At 43.9% G+C, this 27,828-nt stretch overlaps 1 protein-coding gene across 5 annotated transcripts in view; it reads right to left on the minus strand.

The window, feature by feature from the left end:
• SHROOM2 (shroom family member 2) overlaps positions 1-27,828 on the minus strand; it is a 724,057-nt gene that overhangs the window by 248,942 nt on the left and 447,287 nt on the right. For 2 of the 5 annotated variants that reach the window (XM_086934791.1, XM_086934789.1), the window contains one exon: positions 4,096-4,200. The exons of the other annotated variants lie outside the window; for them this stretch is intronic. In XM_086934791.1, the coding sequence (XP_086790917.1) occupies positions 4,096-4,200 (105 nt within the window). The remainder of the gene's footprint in view (positions 1-4,095; positions 4,201-27,828) is intronic. 5 annotated transcript variants of the gene reach the window in all.

The following is a 27,828-nucleotide window of genomic DNA, read 5'->3' on the forward strand; positions in this document are numbered from 1 at the left end:
TGTTTTCTTTCACCAGTGCTCCTTTCTGTAAACAGACCTGTTCTTACCTTGACACATTTACTGTGCATCCTAAGACAAATGTCAAATGTTAGGCTTTGTCTTCCAAGGGAGCTTGGTGTTAACTTTTCTTTCTCTGACTTCAAAGTGATAGGATTTATGTGACAATCTCGTTGGATACTAGGGGTTGGAAAGTTTTTTTCTACAACACAACCTTTAAATGAATTGTGTAAGTATTTCATAATATATCAAAATTTGGAAAGCAAAAATTAAGTACATTTTGTGTTAATTTTGAAATTGGTTTAATATGATCAAAACAAATCAATAAACTAGTTGGTGCCATTCCCACACATTATCGTTTGTGTGCTGTATAGTGTCATTAGTGAAACTCTGTCTGTGCAAATGTAATGGTCATTTCAATTGCAAATATGTTCTCTGTAAGGGGGGTTTGCTACCGCTCCATGCATTCTCCTGTATACTCTCCACCATTCCATGCCACTGCTCTCTACTCTGTACCACTCCACTTTACACCTCTCCCCGCCACTGTAATGTACTTCACTCACCTCTTTGCCACTGTACTCTACACCCCCGCATGGTAATCCACTCCACTCAGCGCAACTCCACTCTTCAGCACTCCACACTGCCCCTGCACTCTACGCCTATACACTGTACACCACTGCACCTTACCTTGCACCACTTCACTCTACTCTGAAACAATCTACTCTATGCCACTGGACTCTGTGCCACTCTACTCTAAGCCGCTGGAATCTATGCTACTGCATTCTACACCAATGCATTCTGAGCCACTGCTCTCCAACCCAAAGTCTCCCCATTATAGCAGACGGTGGTGTTAACACACACAATATCCGAATCAGTCTACAAGTAATCCAGATTTAAGTACTGTACCAGAACATTATTAGATCTTAATGGCCCCCTGAATCCCAAGTTATTTTAAATTAACTGTTTTAAATTATTTTTATTAGATTCGTTTTTATTAATTTTTTCTTGTCATGTCGCAAATTGTAAATGTTTTTTTTTAACCAATCAATAAAGATTACTATCTCGCCACTGCTCTCTATTCCACTCTACCCCACTGCACTCTATGACACTCTAATCTGCAACCCTGCAATCTACGCCACTGCACTCTATTCCACTATACTCTGCACCACCCTGTAAATCACTTCACCCTAATCCAAGCCACTGCATTCTACAACCCAGCATTATAAATTGCTGAAGTCTAAGCTGCTGCACTCTACACCACTATACTATGCAACACTCTACACCAGTTCACTCTACACTATGCCACTCCACATTACTGTAAACCGCTGCACTATAATCTACTATGCACCACTCCACTCAATGCACTCTACTCTGCACTACTCCACTCAATGCACTCTATGCCACTCTACTCAACACCACTTTTCCCTACATTAATGCACTCGATGCCACTGTACACCACTACACTCTGACACTCTATGCCTCTCTACTGTGCACTGCATTCTAAGCCAATGTACTCTGTCAATCTACTCTGTATCACTCCACTCTACGCGACTGCACTATACTCTACTCTGCACCACTGTACTCTACTCTACACCACTGTACTCTACTCTACACCAGCTGACTTTTATGCCTCTGCACTCTACTATGGAACACTCTCACCTACGTCACTGTATTCTGTGGCGCAGCAATGCATGACAGTGAATTATTTTACTGTGTACTCTAAACCACTACTCTCTACACCACTATATTCTGCAGCACTCTACAGCAGAGCATGTTACACCAGTCTACACTACTTTATGCCACATGTCTACATGACTCCACTCTATGCCACTTCACTCAACCCTTCGTCAATCCATTCTATGACACTTCGCACCGCTCTCCTCATTTGCCACTAACTTTTAGCCATTCTGAACAGTAGCCACACCTGTGTACAATATGGCTAAAACACATTAGCAAAGACTTTAGCTCTTGCATAGGCAACACCCACTGGCTTTGCAAATGCTTGTTAAATGTAGTGATACTGATGGTGACACTGTAAGGCTTGGATTGCAGTACCAGGAGAAGATTTATAGCTTTACCAAGGGGGAAGTTGTCAGGCCTTTTTTGAAGAAATTTGAAAAAAGAACTATGATGTACCCACACAGGGACATAGTTATTTAAGGTCTAAATGAAACATTTCTGAACTCCTAGCAGAACTTAAAAGACAGAGTCTCTTATTTGCATTTACTGCCTGCTTGTCATTGATTTGGGAGAACATACCTTCTTCAAAATGATTCCACGCCTCTCCTTTTGATGGTGTACTGAGAGCTCAAAAAGTTTTTATTTGGAGCTTGCTTAAAGAAGTGATCATCACAAAAGCATGAAAATAAATTATTTTGCTAGCTCAATTAAGATGTCAATCTATTGCTTTCTTCGGATGATGACACACAAATGTACCCTCCTCTCTAAATCAATAAACCCAGAAATAAAACAACTGGCCCAATCAAGATGAGAACATGAATATATAGGTAGTGTTCAGTGATACATTGTGGATCACTGGCTAAATCAGGTAAATGGGGAACTGGAGCTCTAAAACAGACCCAATTTGCAATGTGTTTAAATGTCTCTAAAATGTCATTATCTCTTTCCCTCTATATGGACCATCTCATTAATAAATGTATATGTCAAAATAAATGTGAACGAAATTCTGGAAATTATCACAACATTTGAAAAGCAGTATATATTTATCTATTATCACAGAGTTTAGAAATGTTTGCTCGCCATTTTTTTATCCGATAAAAAATCTTGACATCTCAATGAAGGGGCAATATACCGTATATATACAAAGCTTAAGGTTGGTTTACATGCTGTGCTACAAAGAACTACAATTACTATTTAGAAAAGTGTATATTCAGAGTCTCAAAATTAATGAAATGACAATATTCTGATTGAACTGTGAGGAACCAATCTCTGGAAAATCTATTGGCTAGTGCCAGTGCAGACTTCTTTCCATTGCAGCCATGCACTGCTTTACATTCTCGCCACGTCCCGAAAGAGAAAGAGGACTTGTGGTGTAACATCTGGGCCACGCCACGTAAGCAGTGAGTCCATGATTCAGTACATCAAGTGCGACAGACACAAAATGCGCCTGCTGGCGCAGCACCTTCTCTGCCCTCGATATAATTTTTTTTACATGGGTAGTGTGACTTTCCCGCAGGCTGCAACTTGGTTTTTTCAAGACCCTGATTTCTACATGTTGGCTTCTAATTTGGGTCCAAATACTGAGTGGCTCCTTATTTGTAGACATCTTCATATTCTGGTTTAAATGGGCAACATTGAACACTAAAGTAAATGCCAACATTACAAATGGGCATCACCTTCACACGCTGGTTCACGCCATATGTCATGGAAGCATTTAATCTTCCAGGAACTAGCTTGTAGGTGTCCAAATATATTATGACACAGATTATGCTGCTGAGCGCATTGTTGAGTAAACATCAATGTGCTAGTACGCTCATGTTTATAGTTTTTATTTTCAATCTGGCAGTGAGAAATAAATTAAGAGACTCCAGAGGGATGATCCTATTATGGAGAAGGCTCTTCCGTGGGGGAAGGGGCGGCGAGTGAAAAAATATTTATCAGGCACAAATCACACAGTAGCATCTCATTTAAACACACTTCTTGCACCCCAACAATTTATTTAGCCTCCTTATAAAGCGGATGCCCTCTTCAGAGAAAAGTTGTTCAAGCAAGAAAAACAACTTATAAAATCAGTTTTCAAACTGTCATGTGAGCTCGGTGCAACGTCACACAGGACAAAATGGTAAAGATTAAAAAGACAAATGGATGCTTACTTCTGACAGCCGATGAATATGAAGAGGCAATGAAGGTAGGATGAGCATGGGCTTCTCTGGATGCCTAAAGGATTATTACGACATCTTGTCATCACAGTGGATCAATTGGCTACAAAATACAAATGGGATCTAAGGACCAGGATGTTACGCGTAGGTTCAAAGAACATGAGGACAGAGAGGAAGACTCGACCATGGAGTTTTGGATGGGGATGATGGGAGGTGCACCAGGTAATGGGTGTGATGCACTAACAAGCCGGTACTGTACCTCATGGAATTTCTCAAGATCTTCGAAAGAAAGCTTCTGGCCAGGTGAAGGTCGCTCTCAGACGGCATTTTCTGAGCCACAAGCTCGAACACCACTTTCATCCTCCTGAGCAGCCGAGCAATAAGAGGAACAAACACAATTGGGAATGGTGGCAAGCAGAGCAAAAGAGTTGAACATTCTTGGCAATGGTGTAACAAACATATAATTCAGCATGTGGGATGCAATGTAGACTGCTGGCTAGTACGTTGATGACTATGTTTAAATATAAGCTACTAGCTGACACAGATAGAACTTAAAATCTATTAAGCATTTTCAGATGTTTTTAAAAGCTTACATCATGCAATTCATTTATGAGCATATGCCTTGAGTATTTTAAAAGCTTCAATATTACAAATATATGTGTGTAATGACACAATGTTGTGAATGGAAAAGGGCAAAAAGCACCAACAAAAAAAATAACGGTATAAAGAAAAAACTGGTTACCATACCAATTTGAGTGACAGTATGTGTTGCTCACCCAATCTAAACAAAACATTACACAATTTACAAAACACAGAAAATATGTAACGACTCAAGAATGAGGCTCATTCACATCAAGTGGATGATTATCAAGACACAGTCTCACTGTGCATTTGTGTATGCGATATATGTATGTGGTGTTTGTGAATGCCTATGATTACATGCATTCACATATTAAAGCCAGACCTATTGGTTTTGCCAGAGCTTATTTTAGTTGTGTGTTCTCTACTTTCTAGCACAGACAAATATTTTGAAAAAGTGGAAAGAAAAGAAACATATGACACCTGATCTTTTTTAACAATTTACATGGTTAAGGTTGCTGGATTTGTTGTTTCTTCGATGTGTTTTACTCTTTTTCTTTTATATTTTCCTTTCTTTGCTTTGTTATTGTCTAGCGCTGTATTGTCAATGTTGCGTGAATGCTTCTGACTTGTTTCCATGCAGTAATTCATTTGCATGAATATCAGTGCATTGTTAATTCCTTTTCTGTGCTTATGCATTGCTAATATTTGCAAACAGGTTTCCTTTTTTGTATAATTTGTATGGTTCACACCACAATAAAATGTAGCTTCCTAAAAGTTCATACAATGTTGTTCACCTGTTTGCATATTAAACTGATATAACTATTCGTCATTCATTATGCATTAAATATATTACCTAAAATAATGTACGTTTGGTTACAGCAAATTACACCAAGTTTGCCCAAAAATTGGAACTCTCGTTACAGAGCTGATCAAGGCATGGTCTCCTGAAATCACAGATTGCAAAATGAAGGCATGGTCCACTGTATCAGAAAACAATAACAGATGACAAAGTATAAGCACTGTCTGATCACAAATGTACTGGTGTCAAAAGTATCATACACACAATCCCTCCCAAAGCAAGAAAGAAAGTAGGCTGGCTAAATGCTATTTAATAGGGCATGTCCTTTGGGAGGCATGTGAGGTAGAATAAACACGTATTTTATCAATTCTGTTGTAATGTCATGGTAGCATAGATATCACAAAATAACTGACAGAACTTGTTTAAGTGATAGATTCTTATATTCTTCGTCAAGTGTGAAACTTTTGGTTGCACACAACATTCAGTCAGAAACATTTAGTTTGAAACTGTGACCAATCCATGCATTCTCTGTGTAAGTTGAAAACATATGGTCAACAAATTTTGAAAAAAATAAATATTCTTTTTGCTTTACCTCATCAATTTGCTCATAACTTTCGTTTTGGCCGACTATAGATATAGACGTTCTACCTAAACTTCAACCAAACTAAAGTTGCATGCTACACCCAAGTTGTGTTGCAAATTTGATGTAATGATCAAAGTTCAAATATCTTACTTTTTTGTTACTAAACGTTTCCAAACTAAACGTTACATTCTAAAAGTTTGAAACAATTTGCCTCATGCCATGACAGTTACATTTTAAACCACAAAAGGCTGTGTGTGTTTGCGACGCGTGAAGGTTTGTCAAGATTTGCTGTAATGGATATAACGGTCCGAATCTTTACCTTTGGGAAAGTTAAACAGGTCAACCCACTGAATATAAACTGTAGCCAGGGGATTGAAGGCAAAAAGAAAATGGGCAAACAAATTAGCTTAAGGAGCAAGGGCACTGACAATCCCACCACTAATGGAAATACTATGTTGAAAAATTCAAAGGCTGGTGCACCTGTTAGATTTAGGAGCGGGTGACTCGAGGAGCCCAAGCTACACTGAAGAAGGCCTTTGTTATCCCAAAACCAAATTGTAAAGAGTGAGACCTCTGGAATTAAGACCTCAAAAGTAACGTTTGATTTATTTTTATCAAACTATGGCTTTGGCATAAATTGTTTTTAATGAGTATATGGCCGCTGCTGTTTATGAGTGACACAGCTCAAGGCAAACCAGCCAAAGATTCCAGACTGAATTTTGCAATAACAAAGAGAGAAACCACAATGAAGCCCTTAGCTGGGATATGATGGTGACGGTGCTAAAGTCTTATAGGCTCTAAAAAATGTAAGGTAATGTAGGTGATCTAATTGGGAAAATGGCATCAACAATACATTACCTTAAGACTAACCATGCAAAAGTAACATTCTGAGTAGCAGGTCAAACATCACAGTTACAAAATCCTTAGACTTTCCCAAAGAAACATTTTTTTGTTTAATGATCCACGGGCCCATGTGTAATTTAATGTTCTAGCAACTTCTGGCATGTCCAAAAATAGTGCTAAGTTTTTTAAAACACAGCTTGCAGGACAATATACGTCATTAGACACTTTCAAATTCAAATTCAATTCAATACACATATGTAACTTCCTAATGAAGATTAAATATTCTCCACAGTTTAGTAAATATAACCAACCAGAGACTAAATGAATCAGGAATGGAGAATGAAGAAGTCCCAACTTTGAACCCTAATTTAAAGAGACAAATGTGATAAAATCTGCATGCCACAATGTTGTTTCCTAAGCCACCGAAATATGAAAAGGAAAAAAATGCCAGTGGCAATCACCTTTGTATCTGTTAAGGTGCAAAAAAATGCTCATTTTGTGCACACTGTACAACTACTGAGCTTTGCGCCCAACAGCATACTGACTGAGAGGTCTATGGAGTACACCCTCCGACTGGCAGCTGGCGACTGGTTATGACTCCCCTTTACGAATCGGCAGGTCTGCAGTTTCTTCCTTAAGCTCTAGGGAGAGATGACGAGCCCAACACCTTAAACAACTTCCAGATCTGGGCATTAACCAAAAACCACTTACCATCCTAGTGGTAAGAACACATTTTAGAACTTTCGGCTGAGCCTTATGTTTACTATGTAAACCCTTACTTGGGATATATGCACTGGCTTTAAAGGGCCTATAACTGGGGCTGGGTCGATTAAGTTTTAAAGTACCCAATACCCAAGGGGATACCATAGAATACCAGGAGGCAGAGTACAGCTCTCCTGAAGAGAATAATACGACCTATTTTACTAGCCAGGTTAAATCCCACATGCAGTTAATGATGCGGATGCTGCAGCGCCTGCAGTTGACGGATACGTTATCGCACCAATGACTTGCCGAGAGGCGGCTTTTATTAGAAGGAGGAGTTAAGCAGAGGAAATGGCGAGACACTTGAGTTCAAGCATGACACGCTCCGACGCAAAGTAAACACTACGGCGCTGGCAACTTCACCACGGAAATAAAGTTTTGCCAACAAGGCGTTGACTAGTGCTGGACTAAGTCGCTACCAGGTGCATTACAATAGAGATCACCATGCCTTGACTTATGCAGAATTTCTTAGATCAAAAAACCTCAGGGCTGCGGTGGCTTAGACGTAAAGCACAGCGCTACTAATCATTGGGGGGGGGGCATAAGCAAATCCATTGATAACGCATAATCCTCACTGCTGGTGAACTATGCGTCATGTAAATCAACATCAGTACCCATGATATTAGTCCGTTGTGATTCCTGAAAATACAATTGTAATAAAAAAGTCACCCACGTTCAGTAGTTTCCACGCCGTGTTCTTGACAGCTTTGAGAATATTTAATGAAATGTCTCCCTCTGCTGGATGGAAATATATCACGTGTAGGCACAGACGTGACAATCGCTGAGGTTCGCGTTCGAAAACGGAAAGGTGCACTCTTTAAATCATAGCTATCTCCGCTTCCCAGGCTGGATGCAGCAATTCTTTGGATGGCATGCAGTGAAACTGTAAGGATATAGTACTGGTCTAATGGCTAAATCGCTAAACTTGGAACCTGGAGAGTGGAGACCAGGATTCCTTGATTTTGACAATGGACCAATAAAGTGTGATTCTTCTGGGCTAACTAATCACGTTAGCTTCCCATGTGCAATGTTGTACTATAATTCCAAAAAAAGTATACAACACGCTATCTAGTTCTGTTACAACGAGATTCTCTACAATCTTTTCAATTCCTCGCAATTTCCTAGTTTATATACTCGGCTCTTATCCGCACACTGAACTTCGTACTGTTCGTGTGAAGAGCTGCAAGTTCAAGATTTTCCGGCTACAGTAAAAATGTTTTCTGCCTAGCACTTTACTGTTTCTCCTTGGTAAGCCAATTCAGCACAACGCCCCTCCCCCTTAAAAACAATAAAAACACCTGTTGAGTAACGATATGTCGTATCATTAATTGAAGGTGCATTCCACAGCATGTCCATGGAGTGGAAGAGAAAAAAATAGGAAATCGCAAAATAATGCGTTTCATAATCTGACCAGCAGAACTGTTTGAGAAGCAAAATTTGAATATTTGCAGTGCAGAACATTCTTCGAGCAAGGCCTGATTTGGATGAAGGTTTCTGATCTCCAATTGCATGTATCAAAAAACATATACATTTTTGAGCTAGTAGTTAAGATAGCATGTAGAAAACGTTTCGACTCAATAAAACACGGCTTTGGATTCAGGTGAATCTTGTGAGGAGACTCACAAACCTGTATTATTGTTCTTCATGGGTAGAGTCTCGAAGAATATTTCAGATTCAAATAAATAGAGATTTTGATCCCCCGAACCAAAGGACCTGAGCGGGGCAATAAGCATGCAGATACAAACCGCACCGCACGGCGGAGTCGGGGGACAGAACGAATCCCACAGCTCCCGGGCCTGGATGTCGCAGGCTCACCCACCGCCTGGGTCAGAACGCAGGTTGCACCTTGTCTCTCCCTCGCATCTGTAGCTCTCCGTGGAGGAAAGGGATACCCAGCAGCTCGGGTGGTTCAGGTCCAGTGCCTCCAGGACGCCCCTCGCTGCCCTTCAAAGGAGCGCGTGGAACAAAGGGAGTCAGTCCACCTGACACGCATCAAGAGGGAGGCAGCAATTACCAGTGAGTGAGGGGGCAGCTGTCCAACGCCGGCGCTCTCTACCTGCGCATCTCCCACGCAGGCCGTTAGACGTCAGCGCCCGATGGACAAAAAATTAGTGAGGCATCGAGAGAAAGAGGGCTGCTCTCTTCTGTCAGACCAGTTTACAGTTCACACACCCCTCCAAAAGAATGGAGCGTCCCTCTAAGGCCCTGTTATCGGGCCATCCAAATGTATTGTCAGTTAAGACAGAGATGCCATTTGCAGTGAGCTCTACTCTCCTGTTGCTAAAATCGAGCCATCATATAACATAGCTGGATGTCCCCCGGCTCCCCCCGACTGTGAACGAACTTTATTAGTGATGGACGGACCAGGTGTTTGAAGCCGGCAGCCCGCCTTGCTCAGTGCAACCGCTAACTGGCCTTACTTTCAAATGGGGACATAGATTTCCCTGAAGGTGGGTGCAGTGAGTGACTCAAGGGAGATGCTTGGGGGATCCTGGAGACCTCCTTGTCATTACTCTAAAGGGGTGTCCTTGGGGGCCTGTGACTGTGCGTCACCTCTGTGTAGCACTGTCATTGGGCTTCCAGTCAGCTTCTGTCCCAGTCTGGGGAGTGCCTATAGTATGGCACGCTGATCCCAGCACAATAAATATTACATAAGGGGGTTATTCATGCATCTGCGACACCTCCTATAACACCACAGGGACCAGCGGGAGCAATCAGCGGTTGCACCCCTGGGGCACTATATATATATAATGCAGCCCAAGGTAGCAAAAAACAGCCATGATAGAAGGCACACTACTGCACCTTTATTTTATTCATCAACTGAAACTATCCTGCCATTTCTTTCACACTTATTTGAGGTATATGAGCAACAACCTACAAGTCATGAAGACCCATTGACCTGGGGAAAAATATCCACTGCATTGTGGTAGAAAGGTGATATAATCAACACGATACAGGATGCACAATTTATTGGGTTTCAATGGTCCTATGGACGCAAAGACGGGGTATCGTTCTATGTCAATGACCTCCTAATACATATATTAGTGACCCAACTCTTGACTATATTGCAGGCATATGCGGATGCATCCGGCCGCGCAGTGAACTGGCCCAAATCCTCCTACATCCCTCTGAATGATGCACAAGAAGACATTAAGGCAGCCATCCCCATACAATGGGAAATCCAACACTTCAAATACCTAGTGATGAATATCTCACTCACACAACAGGCAAGGGACCTAAATATGATCCCCCTCGTCACTCGCATATAGAGAGACATGGACTACTGGGAAAGGTTTCCCCTGACTTTAGCGGGCAGAGCAACACTGTTTAAAATGGTAGCGCTACCTCGATTCCTTCACGCGCCCAAGAATTACGACACATAATCCCTCCTAACTTTTTCTGTACTCTTCAATCAGATATCTCAGGGATGTCTGGAGGGGCAGTTCAATGTGCAGATTCCAGCACCTCGTAGACGCATATCCAAGGCAGAAAATGCAATTCAATCAATATTTACAACTATGCCACGCACTTGAGGGCTCCCTCGACCCCATGCAAGCTGTACCGATATATGATCCCCTCGAAACATGTCACAGAATCCAAGATGAGCAGGTAAGCCATTTCTATCCTATATCGTACCTTGGTAAACAACACTCTGAACCCAATGGCGGCATTGAGGGAACGGTGGGATCGCAATGTAGGGTCCTTAGAGGAGGAAGATGGGTGGAGGCCTAAATGGCCCACAGGGCGCTAGTGATCTCTATGAAACTACGCCCTCATCCAGCTAAAGTATTTGCACCGGATCTACTATAGTCCAACAAGGCTAAAAAGGATGCACAGAGTCATGAGTTCCAGTGCTTGCAATGTCAAAATCCCCTGGGTACCTGGTTTCACACAATATGGGAATGTGCTGCTATATAACAATACTGGTGGAATGTGTGCACTGCCCTCTCCCAAATAGTGGGTAGGATGGGGATACCCGAACAAAAACTAGTTAGACTGGGACTGACAGACGCTTGGGGAGGAAGTCACTGCACAAGGGCACTCGTTGCAGTGGGCTTTCTTCTTGCCAAAAGGGACATTACGCAACACTGGCATTCCACACAGCCACCACCACTGACTGAATGGACACGGAGGATGAACTACAGCGCTGCAGCAGAAACACTTGTTTATAAATCTCATGGCTGATGGAGAAACATCGCAATATCTTGGGGAGCGGGGAGTTTGCTTATTCTGATGGCTCGACTTCTGGGGGTTGGCACATATAAGATGAATCCGTGTTTCATTCACTTGATGAAGGGAAAGTGATGGATAACTTTGCAGCATTGTTTACTTGTATTTAATTGTTACTCTTCTTGAGATTGTTCAGTAGATCTCAAACTCCAATAAAAAGTGTAATAAAAAACACGATAATATGCACTCCTGTAACTCTTTAAGGTAACATAATTGTATTTAATTATTAATAATTTATGTATATATTATAGTCATTTTAATATAGAATTAGAACACCTTTGCAGAACGTCACAAGTCATATTTTTTAGAAATGTGTAAAATGTCCAACTTAGTTAGCACATTTGTAAAGATGCATGGAAAATTCTACATTATAAAGGACGTAAATGTTTTCACTTTACCATATTTGCCTGAAAATCATATCTTTTGAAACAATGTATGTTGTGCATATCCTTATTCAACTCTCATAAAAAGGTTCTCCACTAGATGTGCTTTGCAGAAAACAATGAAGGCCCAAATCAGAACTGCCATGAATACGTGTGACGAACGATTGTAGTACTCGTGGGCATGTCATAGCACAATCTCTCTGAATCGGATCCTTTCTGTTCTTCGCCTATGCAATGCCAAATGCCGTCATACAGAAAATTTTCAGCAAAAGTCAAACCTCCATTTAAAACATCTGCATGAATTGCCATTGTGCATCGAAAAGCTCTGAAAAATAAATCTGATACACAGAGGATATCTTTTCTGGAGCCAAGGTAAACTGGAAAATATAGGAAAAAAACTGAGAACTTGGCAAAACGGTCTCAGCACGTTTGTGGCTGGAGTGTGTCCCATATTTGGTTTTATAATTGCCCATTAGTAAAGTATGTCAAATGTTCGAGCTGAAAATGCTACCTTCTAAGGTACAACTCTTCTTATTCGAATAAAGGGGCTGAGAAACTGCACATGTACAGACCCTGAAGCTCGACAAACCATCCTATTTCCCACAGCCCTGATGTTATTCATCTAATTACTGAGTCGAAACACAATACCGAGGGGGGCTCCATATCTTGGGTGCAGTGGAGTAACACAATAGCACGGGCAGCGGGCAGCTGCCTGGCATCTGGACCTCACATGCCTGCCACCTGAAGAGCCCAGGTCTCTGCTGGTGGGCTTTGATCCAGGTCGAGCAGGGCTGACGTCATGACAGGTGTACACAAGCCGAGCCAGGGTAGGGTTTGAGCGGCCTGCACCAGACCGGTCACCTAATACTCACTGGCCATAAAGCAAGCCAAGAGGGAGGAGGGGCTGGCATAGCGTGACCAACCATCCGTAAATTTCACGGACAGTTTGTAAATTGGACCTCACGTCCGTTGTCCGGGAGGATCCCTTTTACGGACGCATATTGTCCGTAATTTTGAGCTTTTCAGGGAGTAGAGCTGTTCCCCTCCGAGAGGCCTCAGCTCCCTGATGGGGCAGCCTCACACTACTTTGAGCACAAGAGCAGCCCCACCCCGCCCAATGTCATTCTGTGTGGGACTGATTGCAACATTCAGAATGACAATGGGTCAGTCTGGGCTGGCACAGCATGTGGTGGCCTCCTCCAGCCTCGGTCCATGGCAGGGCTTTCTGTCACATGGAAGTGCAAAAACGCCCATGCGGCTGCTAGGTGAGAATCCAGTTAACCGAAGGAAGCCGGTGAAAGAAGTTCAATGGAAAGGATTATAGTTATAGTATTGCAGCCATGGTTGCTGCTTTTTTATTTTATGCAACTAACAACCATTGACAAAGCCAATAGTTATGGCTTGTTGTAGGTGTAACATTACTTGTTCTAGGTGTAACGATACTTGTTGGATTAAATATCTGGATGCAATGACATAAGCAACAAAAATACCTGTCGGGCAGCACATTATATTAAGCACAGATTTTTAGATTTGGAGAGACCCCCCTATTTTTTTCATCCCACTTAAAGCTCTGGAAACAACATCATGTCACAGTTGCCCCATGTCCAGGCACTGTGCATCATGCATAACTCATGCCTTCCACTTTTTCAGTTTGCCTATATGCATGGGGCATTGTGAACCCTGCCCCACCCCACCCTTTGCTTTAGGAACTACAGCTAGGGTGTTCTTGATAGGTCTAATAATTAATGTGAAAAGGTGAGTGAGTAAGTAAGTGAAGAGATGGATGGATGGATGGATGGCTGGATAGAGGAGTGAAATGATGGATGGATGGATGAGTGAAAGGTTGGATGATGGGCGAGTGAATGGGTGGATGGATGAGTGAAATGATGGATGGACTACCCATGAGTGTCCTGGCGCTACACACTGACTTACTGTAAGCAGGGTGTCTAAACCATGAATAACCAAGTCTTCAGCCCCTTTCTAAAGGAAAGGAGCTCTGAGACCTTCCTCAGATGTACTGGCAGACTGTTCCAGGACTTCGCCGCACCGTAGGAGAAACTCTTGCCTTCCCAACTGGCCTTCTTTATTCGGGGAAGGGCTACCAGCCCTCCATCGGCGGAACGCAGCTCTCTGCCCAGAACATACCATTCAAAGCCCTTAGTCAGAAACTCCGGGCCAGTGCCACTCAGCGCCTTAAAAACCGTGCACAGTGCCTTGAATTGTGCTAGTTTTATAACCGGTAGCCAATGCAGTTGCCGGTAGGTATCCCAATTGGCAGTCGTGATGCTGCGTTTTATACTGTCTGTAGTCTGACAAGAGTTTTAAAAAAAAAAAGTTAAGGTACAGACTGTTGCAGTAATCGAGGCAGGACAAGATGAGGGCTGAGACCGCTGTTCTGAAACCGTCTGCTGGAAGGAGAAATTCGATTTTTCTCAAAATACTAAGGAGGTAGAAACAGGTAGATACCACTCCGCTGACCTGGTCCCCAAAATTGAGTTTGTAATCCAGGATCACACCCAGGTTTTTGGCTTTGCATACAGGAGCTGGGAGTTTCCCCATACCCTCCGACCACATGTCAGGAGACCAGATGTGTGGATTATTCCCAAATATAATGACCTCGGTCTTGCCTGCATTCACTTTCAGGCAATTAAAGGCCATCCAACCAGAGATACCGTTCAGACAATCATGACATCTTGTGGCCATCATGTCTTTAGTCCCTCGTTGAATGGACAACACAATTTGTGTGTCGTCTGCATAAGATGTTAATTGCAGCTCAAAGGACCTCAACAGTGCCGCCAATGGGCTGACATAGACATTAAAGAGCATTGGGCTCAAGGAGGAGCCTTGCGGCACCCCACATGGGAGGGTAAACGGCTTGGATTTGTCCTGCCCCATCTCAACTGTTTGGACTCTGTCCGTCAAGAAAGATTTCAGGAGGTGCCAAGCCCTCCCTTCCACCCCTGCCTTCGACAAACGGTCCATCAACACATGGTGATAGACCGTATCGAAGGCCGCGGACAGATCCAGCAGGATCAGGACGGCAACACCTCTCTGATCAACCGCTCCTCTAACCTCCTCAGTGGCTTTGATCAGGGCCAGCTCCGGGCTATGCCCTGCACGAAACCCAAACTGCGTAGGGTCAAGCGCATTAGTGCTTTGAAAGAAAGCATTGAGCTGCCTGTTAATGGCTTTCTCCGGCAACTTGGCTGGCAGCGGGAGACGAGATATGGGTCGATAGTTATTGGGATCCTCTTTGTCCAAATAGTTTTTTTTTAATAGCGGTAGGATAGAGGCAGATTTCCAAGGCCTAGGGTATTCGCCCATGTCTATGATAGTATTAAACAAGGGCGTGAGGACGGAAGCCACGACCTCAGGAATGTTTTTTAGTACGGCAGCTGGGCAGGGGTCCATTGGTGACCCGGACCGCAATGCCCGCAGCAAGTTTGTAACCTCTTTGACCTGAAGCGTATTAGACCCCACCAGTCTGTCAGTCCCTGACATAACCCCTGGAACCCGGCTGACTGCCGCCTACCCTGTCTCCCCTTGACCCTTAGAAAAGGAGAAGATAGCCTCCACCTTGTTCTGGAAGAAAGAGGGAAGTGATTCACAAAGTGCAGGGCTACTATGTGAAATGGGTTTGGTAGGCTTAGTCAGATTGGCGATGGTCCTAAACAGTTCTTTGGAGGATGAGTTGGCATCCTTTATCTGCTCTGCGAAATACTCTTTCTTACTCTCTAGGATTAATTTCTTGTAACTACTGAGGCTTTCTTTATATTTTTCTCTATTATTAATGCTGTACCCTTTACTCCAGACCCTTTCAAGCCTCAAGGTGAAAATTTAAATCTCCCATGACCGTAAAGGACTTTGCACACATCCCCTCCACTAAAAGAGCTCAAAAGGAGTCCAGAAATGTACTCCTACTCCCTGGAGGATGATAGATTAACGTTGCTTTAAAGGTGTCTTGGGGAGAAAGACGTACCTTAATGGACAGTGCTTCGCACACTTGATTAGAGGCGATCGAGAAGGTGGGATCAAGACTGTTGTGGTATATAACCGCCAACCTGCCTCCTCTTCTTACAGGTCTGTCCAAAGTATAGCACAGAAAGTTCATGGGCAGGGCCTTCACAATATCAGGACATGAGGTGTTGTCGGCCCAGGCCTCAGTTATAAATGCCATCAAAATCTGGTGCTCTTCGATGAATAAATTGCATTCCAGGCTGTGTTTAACCAGAGAACTGGCATTTAACAGTAGGCACTTGAGATGGGCCCCTGCACAATCCTTCAAAGGGTCCCCTAATTTTTAATAGGAAAATTGCTAGGAAGAGCCAAAATCTGAGGGAGGGAACAGTGACACTGACCGCAAACCTCTTTGGACTCTCCTGGACTTATACTGGGCAAAAATCTAGGGCAATGGGCATTTCCACCTTCAGGGTCTAGACCTCTAAACACGTTGGACGAATAAGTTAGAATGTCTGGGCTCATTGATGCAGGGGGACTGGCCCTGAGCCCGTTCCGAGCGCCCGACGGGCGCAGAGAGGCTTGCCTTAGGCACCCGCTGTGCACTTCTGCTGCACGGTCGCGCAATCGGGTGTTTAACCGGTTCCGTGCTGATGACGGAACCGCTCCGTCATCAGCCGCGGTTCATGGCCCGCCTGACGCGCCTGCGCGGCGCTGATTTCGCACCTGCGCGGTGCTGATTTCGCGCCTGCGCGGCACGTTTTATTGAGCGGGCGGGGCCATGACGGAACCGCTCCGTCATGAGCACAGCTCAACCGCAGCTGGTGACGGAGCAATTCCGTCACCAGCATGGGCCCGCCGCGCGCCCCCCCGCCCCCTTAGCCCTGCGGCTGAATAGCCGCCGCAGCGATGTGGTTAAATAAACTGGCAACCAGACTACCCGCCCAATCAAAAGCGAGTACCCCCACCCCCCTGTCCCTCCAATCAGCTGATCCGGTAAACGGCATCAGCGAGGGAAACATGGAGGGTTGGACTCTGCAATAGACCCCAGTAAGAAGAATTAAAAGTTTATTTTATAAAAAAACACACAATGCAGCAGGTTAAAATCACAGGCAGCACATTAACAATCTAAAATAGCAAGATTAATAGCACGATACACCTGGCGGGTATTGAACACAACCCGACCAGGAGGCAGCGCTGCGCAGTCGCGCCAGCGAGTGCTTTCATCTACTGGCAGCCCGCCCGCCCAATCAGCAACGAGTACCCCGTCCCCCTATCCCTCCAATCAGCTGATCGGGTAAACGGCGTCAGCGAGAAAAACCTGGAGGGTTGGACTCCTCAAAAGACCCCAGCAAGAAGAATTACAAGTTTCTTTGTTGCAGTCATTTGAAAACGGTCTTTTTTATGATGATTTTCAGAAGTCAATAGATTGCAGGAGTGTGGGCGTCCCGGCACAGTAGGACACGATTATTTTTCAATTTTCACCCAGAATGTTTTTCTTTTTATTCGTTAACCCCTATATGTATCCTCTCAGTAGCTCGTACTTAGGTCATGTGTCTACACATTGTTTGGATTACCTCACCCCCTCCTCCTTTCATTTTATTTTAAACATTCCTTAAGTTGCTGAATTTCAAAGGGAGTTCAGCACTAATTCCATTGCTAATCACTGCAGCCACTGGCTCCTCTGCTCACAACTTCCTTTCCAGTCCACCCTACAACTACGTCTGACTAACCAATGTGCCCCACCACTCAGCCAACAGGTGCGCTGTGCGTATTTTGAGCCTTTCTTTCACTTATGGCAGCCTCAGAGCTGCAATAAGCAAATTACAAACTAACAGTAACAGAAATGGTCTGGTTAACAGCAACAGGTAATAGTAGCTGCCAATTCTACTCCAAGGCCGCCTTAGACATCTTAGGCAGGGAGGAGTGATGAAATGCAAGAACAAGAGAGAGTAAACATAGAAGGAGCCTTGTGATTATGATCATCTCCTCCCAGGTGCTTGTATGGTACAAAAGAAGCAGTAATACGTAGGGGATGCCTCACCGTAGACAACCAGTCGGCTGAATGAGAAGGTGGGCAAAGGAGAGCCAAAGAGGGCACAGAGCAGCAGGAGGGGCAAAGAGGGAGGAATCAAGACGTGCAGGTATTATGAATGAGGCATGGCAACTGTCTTTGGGGGTACTATAAAGAACTCCCTAAAACTACATGACACCAAGTAGATACCACGAGAAGGTAAATATCTCACATTGACATATATTCAATTAAGGGACACGAGTATAGCTTTAAATAATTAGCAACTACTTCCTATTAATCGTGTTAAAAATGTAGATACTTTACAGATACTTAAAGATTATCACAAAAAAGGCAACCTCCAAAAATAGGTAACATGGAGATCAAATCACACTGGCTGTGTATGAAAAACATGTTTTTGTCAGGCACCTGCATAAAATTACAGCAACCTGTTTGAGTCAGCTAATTTCGACCACGGAACACTTTCCGGCCGTCATAAGAAAAACAGCAGCGCACAAATAATACAACCTTCACTGAGGTTATTTTCTCAAGCAACGGGTCAATGTGCACCCAGTTTGCGTTCAAGGCAATTGTAAATAAGTTATGTTCTGTTTTAAATAAAACAAGACAAAGTTTCAGGAAACATGCCCCTAATAAAAGATCAGGCAGACAATATCAATTCATGGAACAATTTATCTTGAATTAAAGGGTGCGTTGTTAGCGCGGATACAAAAGTGCTTGCTAAATGACTGGATGGCTATGCAAAATAATGAGACTGGACGAAACAAAGGTACTTTTGACAATCTATGACCTTTGCTTGCTAATCAAGAAAATCTTCCCTGCCCCATAATTTGACCACTGCTCCTGCCCTGGGGCCCGCGGGCGCGCACTGTTCCGCCTTCTCTCTTCACCTGACCTGGACCGTTTCCCAGAGCCGGTGCACAATGCGGCATTCACTCACTGCACAAAGGGCAGGCCCTGCTGCACGCGCTGCGATAACCTCCCACGCGCTCACCAGGCACGACCCACGAATGGGGTATCGCGAGCCAGCACCCTGCACCCAATGGAGACCGCCACTTTGAAAAATGTCACACTGCTTACTTTGCAGTTCCGGCAGAATTCGGAGTACAGGGAAACAGTAAGGGTTGGAGCCCAAGTCTGGCATGTGACACGTGCCACTCTGTCATGTGGCATATGCCACATCTGATGTGACATATGCCATAGATTTTCTACTTGGTCTTTCATTATTATCAGTTGAGCATTTCCAAAGGACCATGTTTCACTCTGCTAAAATAAATAAATTGTTTAAAAAAATAAAAATAATATTAAAAAATAATTTTCCGAGGTGGAGTTTGAACCCTGGTCCAAACTCACTCAAAGCCCCTGTACATTAACAGTGAGCTACCTACTCTGCTGAAAGTTCCCCAGCCAAAGGTATCTATGTCATCGAATAAAGTTGTCAGTCCTTCCTCTATTTCTATTGTCTTTGGACTGTAGATAGCAGAAATCTTCTCTCGATTTACATTCTTTAAATACAAATAGCCCTTCCTTTCATACAGTCTGCCACTAGCCCCATGCGTTTCCAATTCTTACACAATCATCCCCAAATTCTCATTCCACTAAATAAGTGATTTCTTTCATAGCAAACCTGTCCCCCCTATCCACGTGCCACCCAGCATGCCATTATAAATGCCTGACATGCACTATGAGTAAGGAGGCCATAGTTCTCCCAGATACTGCTAGGGGGTCATTTACAAAGGCACAGCTTTCATTTGTGGAATTTAGTAATAAATTTTTTTAAAAAAAAAACAGATTTCCCCCACCTGGGGTTTGAACCCTAGTCAAAACTCACTCAAAGCCCCTGCACTTACACAGTGAGCCACCTACTCTGCTGAAAGTTCCCCAGCCACAGGCATTTATGTCATAGAATAAGGATGTCAGTCCTTCCTCTATTTCTATTGTCTTTGGACTGTAGATACCAGAAATCTTCTCTCGATTTACATTCTTTAAATACAAATAGCCCTTCCTTTCATACAGTCTGCCACTAGCCCCATGCATTTCCAATTCTTACACAATCATCCCCAAATTCTCATTCCACTAAATAAGTGATTTCTTTCATAGCAAACCTGTCCCCCCTATCCACGTGCCACCCAGCATGCCATTATCAATGCCTGACATGCACTATGAGTAAGGAGGCCATAGTTCTCCCATATACTGCTAGGGGGTCATTTACAAAGGCACAGCTTTCATTTGTGGAATTTAGAAATAAAAAAATAAAAAATAAAAAAAACGATTTCCCCCACCTGGGGTTTGAACCCTGGTCAAAACTCACTCAAAGCCCCTGCACATACACAGTGAGCCACCTACCTTACAGAAAATTCCCCAGCCAAAGGCATTTATGTCATAGAATAAGGATGTCAGTCCTTCCTCTATTTCTATTGTCTTTGGACTGTAGATACCAGAAATCTTCTCTCGATTTACATTCTTTAAATACAAATAGCCCTTCCTTTCATACAGTCTGCCACTAGCCCCATGCATTTCCAATTCTTACACAATCATCCACAAATTCTCATTCCACTAAATAAGTGATTTCTTTCATAGCAAACCTGTCCCCCCTATCCACGTGCCACCCAGCATGCCATTTTCAATGCCTGACATGCACTATGAGTAAGGAGGCCATAGTTCTCCCAGATACTGCTAGGGGGTCATTTACAAAGGCACAGCTTTCATTTGTGGAATTTAGAAATAAAAAAATTAAAAAATTAAAAACCGATTTCCCCCACCTGGGGTTTGAACCCTGGTCAAAACTCACTCAAAGCCCCTGTACATTAACAGTGAACTACCTACTCTGCTGAAAGTTCCACAGCCAAAGGTATCTATGTCATAGAATAAGGTTGTCAGTCCTTCCTCTATTTCTATTGTCTTTGGACTGTAGATAGCAGAAATCTTCTCTCGATTTACATTCTTTAAATACAAATAGCCCTTCCTTTCATACAGTCTGCCACTAGCCCCATGCATTTCCAATTCTTACACAATCATCCCCAAATTCTCATTCCACTAAATAAGTGATTTCTTTCATAGCAAACCTGTCCCCCCTATCCACGTGCCACCCAGCATGCCATTATCAATGCCTGACATGCACTATGAGTAAGGAGGCCATAGTTCTCCCAGATACTGCTAGGGGGTCATTTACAAAGGCACAGCTTTCATTTGTGGAATTTAGAAATAAAAAAAATAAAAAAAAAAAACGTTTTTCCCCACCTGGGGTTTGAACCCTGGTCAAAACTCACTCAAAGCCCCTGCACATACACAGTGAGCAGCCTACTCTGCTGAAAGTTCCCCAGCCAAAGGCATTTATGTCGTAAAATAAGGATGTCAGTCCTTCCTCTATTTCTATTGTCTTTGGACTGTAGATACCAGAAATCTTCTCTCGATTTACATTCTTTAAATACAAATAGCCCTTCCTTTCATACAGTCTGCCACAAGCCCCATGCATTTCCAATTCTTACACAATCATCCACAAATTCTCATTCCACTAAATAAGTGATTTCTTTCATAGCAAACCTGTCCCCCCTATCCACATGCCACACAGCATGGCATCATCAATGCCTCACATGCACTATGACTAAGGAGGCCATAGTTCTCCCAGACACTGCTAGGGGGTGATTTACAAAGATATAAAAGGATGTCGTCAGCTTAGAGCGAAATGCGATCCTAAAACTCCGGGGTCCAGCTGATACCACTCATCGAGGGCTGCCAACGCAGCCAGGCAGCGAGCGGTTCCAAGGCCAGAGCAAAGAGGAGAGGGGACAAAGGGCATCCCTGTCGCGTGCCTCTCCCCAGTACAAAGGGGCCAGAGACTTTGCCATTCACCACTACCTGGGCCAGCGGCTCCTTGTATAACAGTTTTACCCATCTGATAAATCCCAGGCCGAAACTAAACTTTGCCAGCACGGCCCAAAGGTATGGCCACTCCACCGTATCGAAGGCCATCATTGCATCCAGGGATGCCAAGATGGCCGGCTCACGTATGGACGCCACTCTCGCGAGGACTCCATGGAGACGCCGCAGGTTCAGTGTGGTATTGCGATGTGGAATAAAGCCGGACTCATCAGGATGGACTAACTCACCAATGACTGTTATCAGGCGATTCGCCAGAACCTTAGCCAGAATCTTAGGCTCGGCGTTCAAAAGTGAAATGGGCCTATAGGATGTACAATGTTCTCGTGGCTTTCCCTCTTTGTGGATAACTGCAATGGTTGCGAGCCTTTGATCACGGGGGAGGAGGCCCGCATCATGCGATTCAAGAAACATAGCCCGGCGTTATGGCGCTATCTTGTCGGGTCTTAGTTTGTACAGTTCAATAGGGAGCCCGTTTGGTCCCATCGCTTTGACTGAACGCACTGAACGGATCGCCAGCGCAATCTCATCAGCAGTCAGTACAGCATCGATCAATTCCCTGTCTTCGTCAGCTAGGCGGGGTAAAGCTATGTCTCGCAACAACAAGTGTGAGTCAGTCAAAAGTAACTTTATTTCGATTGAATTTACAATCATAAAAAGTGCATTTAAAAACGAATATTTACAACAGTATAAAAAATCCCATTTGCTCATTAATTACTAAAGAAAGCGGAGCGCTATTGCTTCAAAACAATAAGAAATCGTTCAAGTTCAACTAAACACTGACACTCTATGCACAAATATATTATCACAGTAGTCATTTGCGCGGAAATGAAGTCTTAAGGAGCAGTGGTCAGTAATTGGGAATGGATTTTCAAGCAGGCTTTGAGGTAGCAGGCTACAGTTTTGGCAACATACGGGGTGTCTAAGTATTGAAGTGCCAAAAGAGCCGGTCTGCATCTTCTCAATCCTAAGTGCCGGAGAAGTGGGACCAGCCAACGTTTCCGCGGGGTCTCATAAAGACTGCAGAAGAAGGTTACATGCAGGGTTGACTGGCGAGTATGACCATCACATGGACAGTTAGCTATTTCACGTGACCAATCAGAGGGCACAGGCAGTGAGACAAGGCGATAAAATACATCAAACCGAAATCTGGTTAAAACATATCTCTCATAATTAGACAAAAAAAAAAGACAGATAAGGTTGAATGCCATAGGAGGATTGAATCATCGTTAAATGAACATTTGACTTTTTACCAAGTTCTGAACACAAACGTAAATCGCTTAAATGGGCGACACATAGTTTTTTCAAAGTTTTTCTAGGTATAGCCAATAGAGATTCAGGGTCAGTGAAATATGCAGGGCAATTCAGATCATTCAAAAATGTAAAAACATATAACAGCCAGGGAATCTTTTTCCAATAGGTCAGTGTGAGACAGTCAGATATTAGTGACCTAGTAAGATGACATTGCTCCTGAGTCCATATACGATGCCATAGGAGAATCGGCTGGTACCTAATGATGTCAGTTAGATACTCCCAGCCGAGCTCCATATGGGTGCCGTAAGTAGGAGCACTTCGGGGAAGGGCTAATATATATTTCAAAAAGTCATTTTCGATAATTTGAAGCTCATCTGCGGGCGTATAGCCCCATACACCAGCCCCGTACGTGGCCACGCTCATGCATTTAGCTTGGTAGATCTTCAAAATCACAGCAGGGGCGGGCTTGCCCAGTTTCCTTGAGAATGAAGTCAACGCCGATGTTGTGCGTTGAAACTGCAATTTCTTGCTGGAAATGGCAGGTTTCCAGGACAGATGCTTATCAATGAGAATACCTAGATAAGGGTAGGTGTTAGCAGTTTCTAACCTGGTCTTCTCAATAAAAGGAGATTTGCATTTTTGGGCTTTCTTGCCAATATTCATAACAAAAGTCTTGGACTTATTAACTTTAAGTCCAAGAGAAAGCATAAATTGGCAGTATTTATCTAGTTGAATCTGTAGTTGGTTAGGTGTCCTTGCTAGGATGACAGAATCGTCTGCATATAATAATGCAGGGATTGGGCGGGTGTTTATGCAGGGGAGATCTTTACTATCAACTAGCACCGCTTGCTCCAGTCCATTAGTGTAGATGTTAAATAAGAATGGAGCAAGGACGCAACCCTGCCTAACGCCTTTTGCAATGTTAAAGGATTCCGAAAGCTCCCCTTTGATGCCGTATCTCACACAAGCTTTTGCATCCGAGTATAACTCTCGGAGGAAATTCAGCAGTGCAAGATCTATGCCCAGATTACTCAAGATCGCCCATAGCTTGGAATGAATTACGCAGTCGAATGCGGAACTCAAGTCCACATAGACTAGGTAAAGATTACCGCCTTTGGCCCAGGCGTATTTACCCATAAGCAGAGTCAGGTTTAAGGCCTGTTCTACAGTGCCCAGACCCTCCTGGAAACCAAACTGTAAGTCGGTTAAGATCTTATTCTCTGTGGCCCAGTCCCGTAGTCGCTCCAGAATTAATCTGCCAGCGACCTTGCCCAGAGAATGCTTGTAGCAGGCTGGGTTGTCCCGTTCTCCCTTTTTAAATATGGGTAGGAGCACAAAAGTGGACCAAGAATCAATAAGGCCGATCTGAGTCACTGCGGACATGACCTGCGTAACAATTGTGGACCATAGGTCTATGTTGCTAACAAAGATGTCTAAGGGGACACCATCAGGACCGGGCGCTTTACCGGTCTTTGAGGAGGTCAGCGCCGCGGTCACCTCCATTATATCAAAGTGGAGGTCAATAGGGTAGATATTGTTACTAGTGACAGCTGCGGCCTCTAGTCTAGGAGCCTCAGTTGTCAAGGTGGGGTCCCCGAAGATCTGCGAGTAGTGTGCTACCCATTTATCAGCGGGTACTGCCACGTCAAGATGCCGTACAGCAGTTGCATCAGCTAGGAAAGGGGCCTTAACTGTTCTCCAAAACAGGGTACAGTCCTTGCTTAGTGTGCTCTGGTGTAGTTGGGCCCAGAGATTATTTTTTATTTCCCGTTTACGGGATTTTTGTGCCATCTTATAGTTTTTTCTTAAAGACGCAATTAGGGGCTGGTCCCTGACTTGATTGTGTAGAGCGTTTTATAGTGCACGCTGGGCTTTACGGCAATGGGAATCAAACCACCCACTGGAATCCTTATCGTTATCGTGAGTCTTATGTTGGCGAGTAAGCTCTTGTCTGATGGCTTCTAAGATTTTAACGAAGCTAGAGAGGATCAGCTGAGGGGATGATGACATCTCCAAACAGTGATAGATTAAGGGAAGGGTTTTTTGGATGATCTTGCTAGTGGCCTCTGAGGGATTGATCATCGACCATTTGAGAGTATAGCCATTAATTTTACTCATCTCCAGGGAATGCTGCGTTAAGAGGCTTGTTTTTGGACAGGCTGAGGATGGGGTATTTAATACTATAGTGGTGCTGTTTGAGTAGTGATCGCTTGAGGGATCGGTACCAGTTGTAAAGTGTTTCAATCGGTTGTTTAAAGATTGGGAACATAAGATAAAATCAATAATTGTGCTAAATCCTCTACCGTGAAAAGTCGTCTTGAACTCAACAGCAGGACTCACTAAAATGTTCGCGAATTCAAGTTCTAGAGCAAAAATACAGTTATTTAAAGCGTCACCAACACCACTGTGGGCCAAGTGGGCCAGGGGGGCGTCGTGCTCGTCTTGGAGCCCACAGATACCTTTGTTATAGTTGTTACACAAATAAACATTGAAATCCCCACCCCACACAACATGGCATTGTAGCTGTTGGTTCTTGGCTTTCTGATCTTGTAAATATAAAGTGATTTCCAACAAAGATTTTACACAGTCACCAGGCGTGGAATTATTGTACATATTGATGAAATAATAACAAGAACTATTGTCTGGAACTAATTTGAGAATTTGAAAGATTGGAAAGACTAACGGGACTTCCGTCGTCGTAAAAGGAATTAAGTTGGAAATGTAAATGGCTAAGCCACCCTTGGGTCTTCCATGAGTGGACGGTATGGCCGGAAGATGGAATGTTTTGAAGCCCTGGATGTGAATAGGATCAATTGCCCAGGTTTCTTGAAGGCAGATTAGCTTATATTTATTGGTCACTTCTAGCCAGGACTGGAGATGGATTTTGGATCTAAGGCCAGCTACGTTCCAGTATATGACTGGAAGATCCTGGGTTGATGAAAAAATAGGGTTTGAAAACTGAGGTTCAGCAGAGGAGTGTGGGGGTTGGGACAAGGACTGAGTGGTTGGGACGGAAAGGGAGAGGGTAGGTTTTGGATCACTGAGTTGAAGAATAATAGGTTGTTGGCTCAGAGGTGAGTCAACTGGGGTAGCTGACAAAGTGTGACACAAATCCTGGTGAGTAGAAGTTGACGGCTGTTGGGTCAAGGGTTGCTGGGGAGGACAAGACTCGGGCTGGGTACCAGACAGGGGTGGCAAAATAGAGCCGACCGCCCGAGTGCTCTTACAGGAGTGTTTAGGGTTGGGCGGAACATTGTTGGGGCCACTGTCTGAGATGGGTAGAGTTGGTGGTCAGTCCACCATATCCAAACAGTCATATCTATTGGATAATGGTGGGCCTCTCCAGTTGTTAAAGTTGTTAAAGTGGCCTGGTGGTGGATTGCTAAAACCGTACCCAGACCACTGGTCTTGATCTCTAATCCCACCCCAGTTCCCTACCCTCGTCCAGGACCACGGAGGACCAGCGTTACGTCGTGTAGTCGGGGGATAGAAGTACGACAGATTGTGAGTGGCTATCCCTTCAGTAGAGGTATGATCACCCCAGGAGCAGATATGCTCGACTGTATTGGGATCTGCAAAGTTTACTATAACGCAGTCGCCCTGGATGTTTTTCGGTTCGTTGCCTAGCCAAGGCACTCTGCGCACTGTAGTAACTCTGTTGTCCATAAAGATTGGAAGAGGTATGTTGCTGGACAACCAGTATATTACTTTGTTTTTTAAAGACCATACCGGTTCGTCTTGGTTTGGGGAGAGTTCCGCAACACCAGTCATTATTACTACATATGGAGAAGCCTCGGGTGGGAGATGAATAGGGGGAGTCCTTCTCTTATGGTTTTTCGGAATGGTATTGAATCCAGTAGAGTTTTTGGGATGGGTGGGGGCAGGAGTGGGGACTGCGGTGGTAGAAAGGGAAGAAAGAGGATTTAAATGGGTAGATGATGTTGGGTTGGGATTGTTTGCAGAATGTGACGGTAAGGGATCAGTGGATTTGGGAGGTGGTTGCGGCTTGTTTGTAGGTGCTAAAGAATGTTTTTGAGTAGGCTTCTCTGGGGCTTTTTGTTTGTTGGTGTTGGGATTCTGCGCAGAGGTTACAGGCTTTGATGTTTTTACGTTTAAAGTAGTGGGCCTACCTTGCGCCAAGTTGGCATCCTTCTTGTTTCCCTTACTTTGGTTTAGTCCTAGAGACAGTTGAGTTAGTTGGGACTGAACCAAGTGTAGAGCCTTTTCCATTGGTTCCAAGTGGGATTTAAATAAATCTCCAATTCTGGTAAGCAGTAAGCTATCGTTGCTACATGTGTTAGTTGTAAGGTTACCATTTTCCATGTCTCCTCCACTGTCATAGCTACTGGAGCTAGTACAGCTGATATTCGGGTTAACAGAGATAGGATCCACTGCTTGTGCACTTGACAGTGAAGGAGAATGGTGGGGGTTGAAGGGTTAAAGGTTTGCGGGGGAGGATCAGAGACAGAAGGAGTTGCAAGGATAGTTGTAGAAGAAGGAATGGTGGAGTGGTGGGACTTAGTAGTTGCCTTCTTCTTCAATTTTTTGGGAATTGCTCCTTCTCGTATACCCCTGGCTATTGGGGAGGAGGGGGGATTATCTGGTTGGGTAACAAAAATAACTGGAGATTTTTCAAGAGAGAAATGGGATTCGGAAAGATCTAGGGATGCAGATAGGTCCACTGTGCG

The sequence above is a fragment of the Lissotriton vulgaris genome, chromosome 8 (assembly GCF_964263255.1).
Source record: "Lissotriton vulgaris chromosome 8, aLisVul1.2, whole genome shotgun sequence".
Classification (NCBI taxonomy): Eukaryota; Metazoa; Chordata; class Amphibia; order Caudata; family Salamandridae; genus Lissotriton; species Lissotriton vulgaris.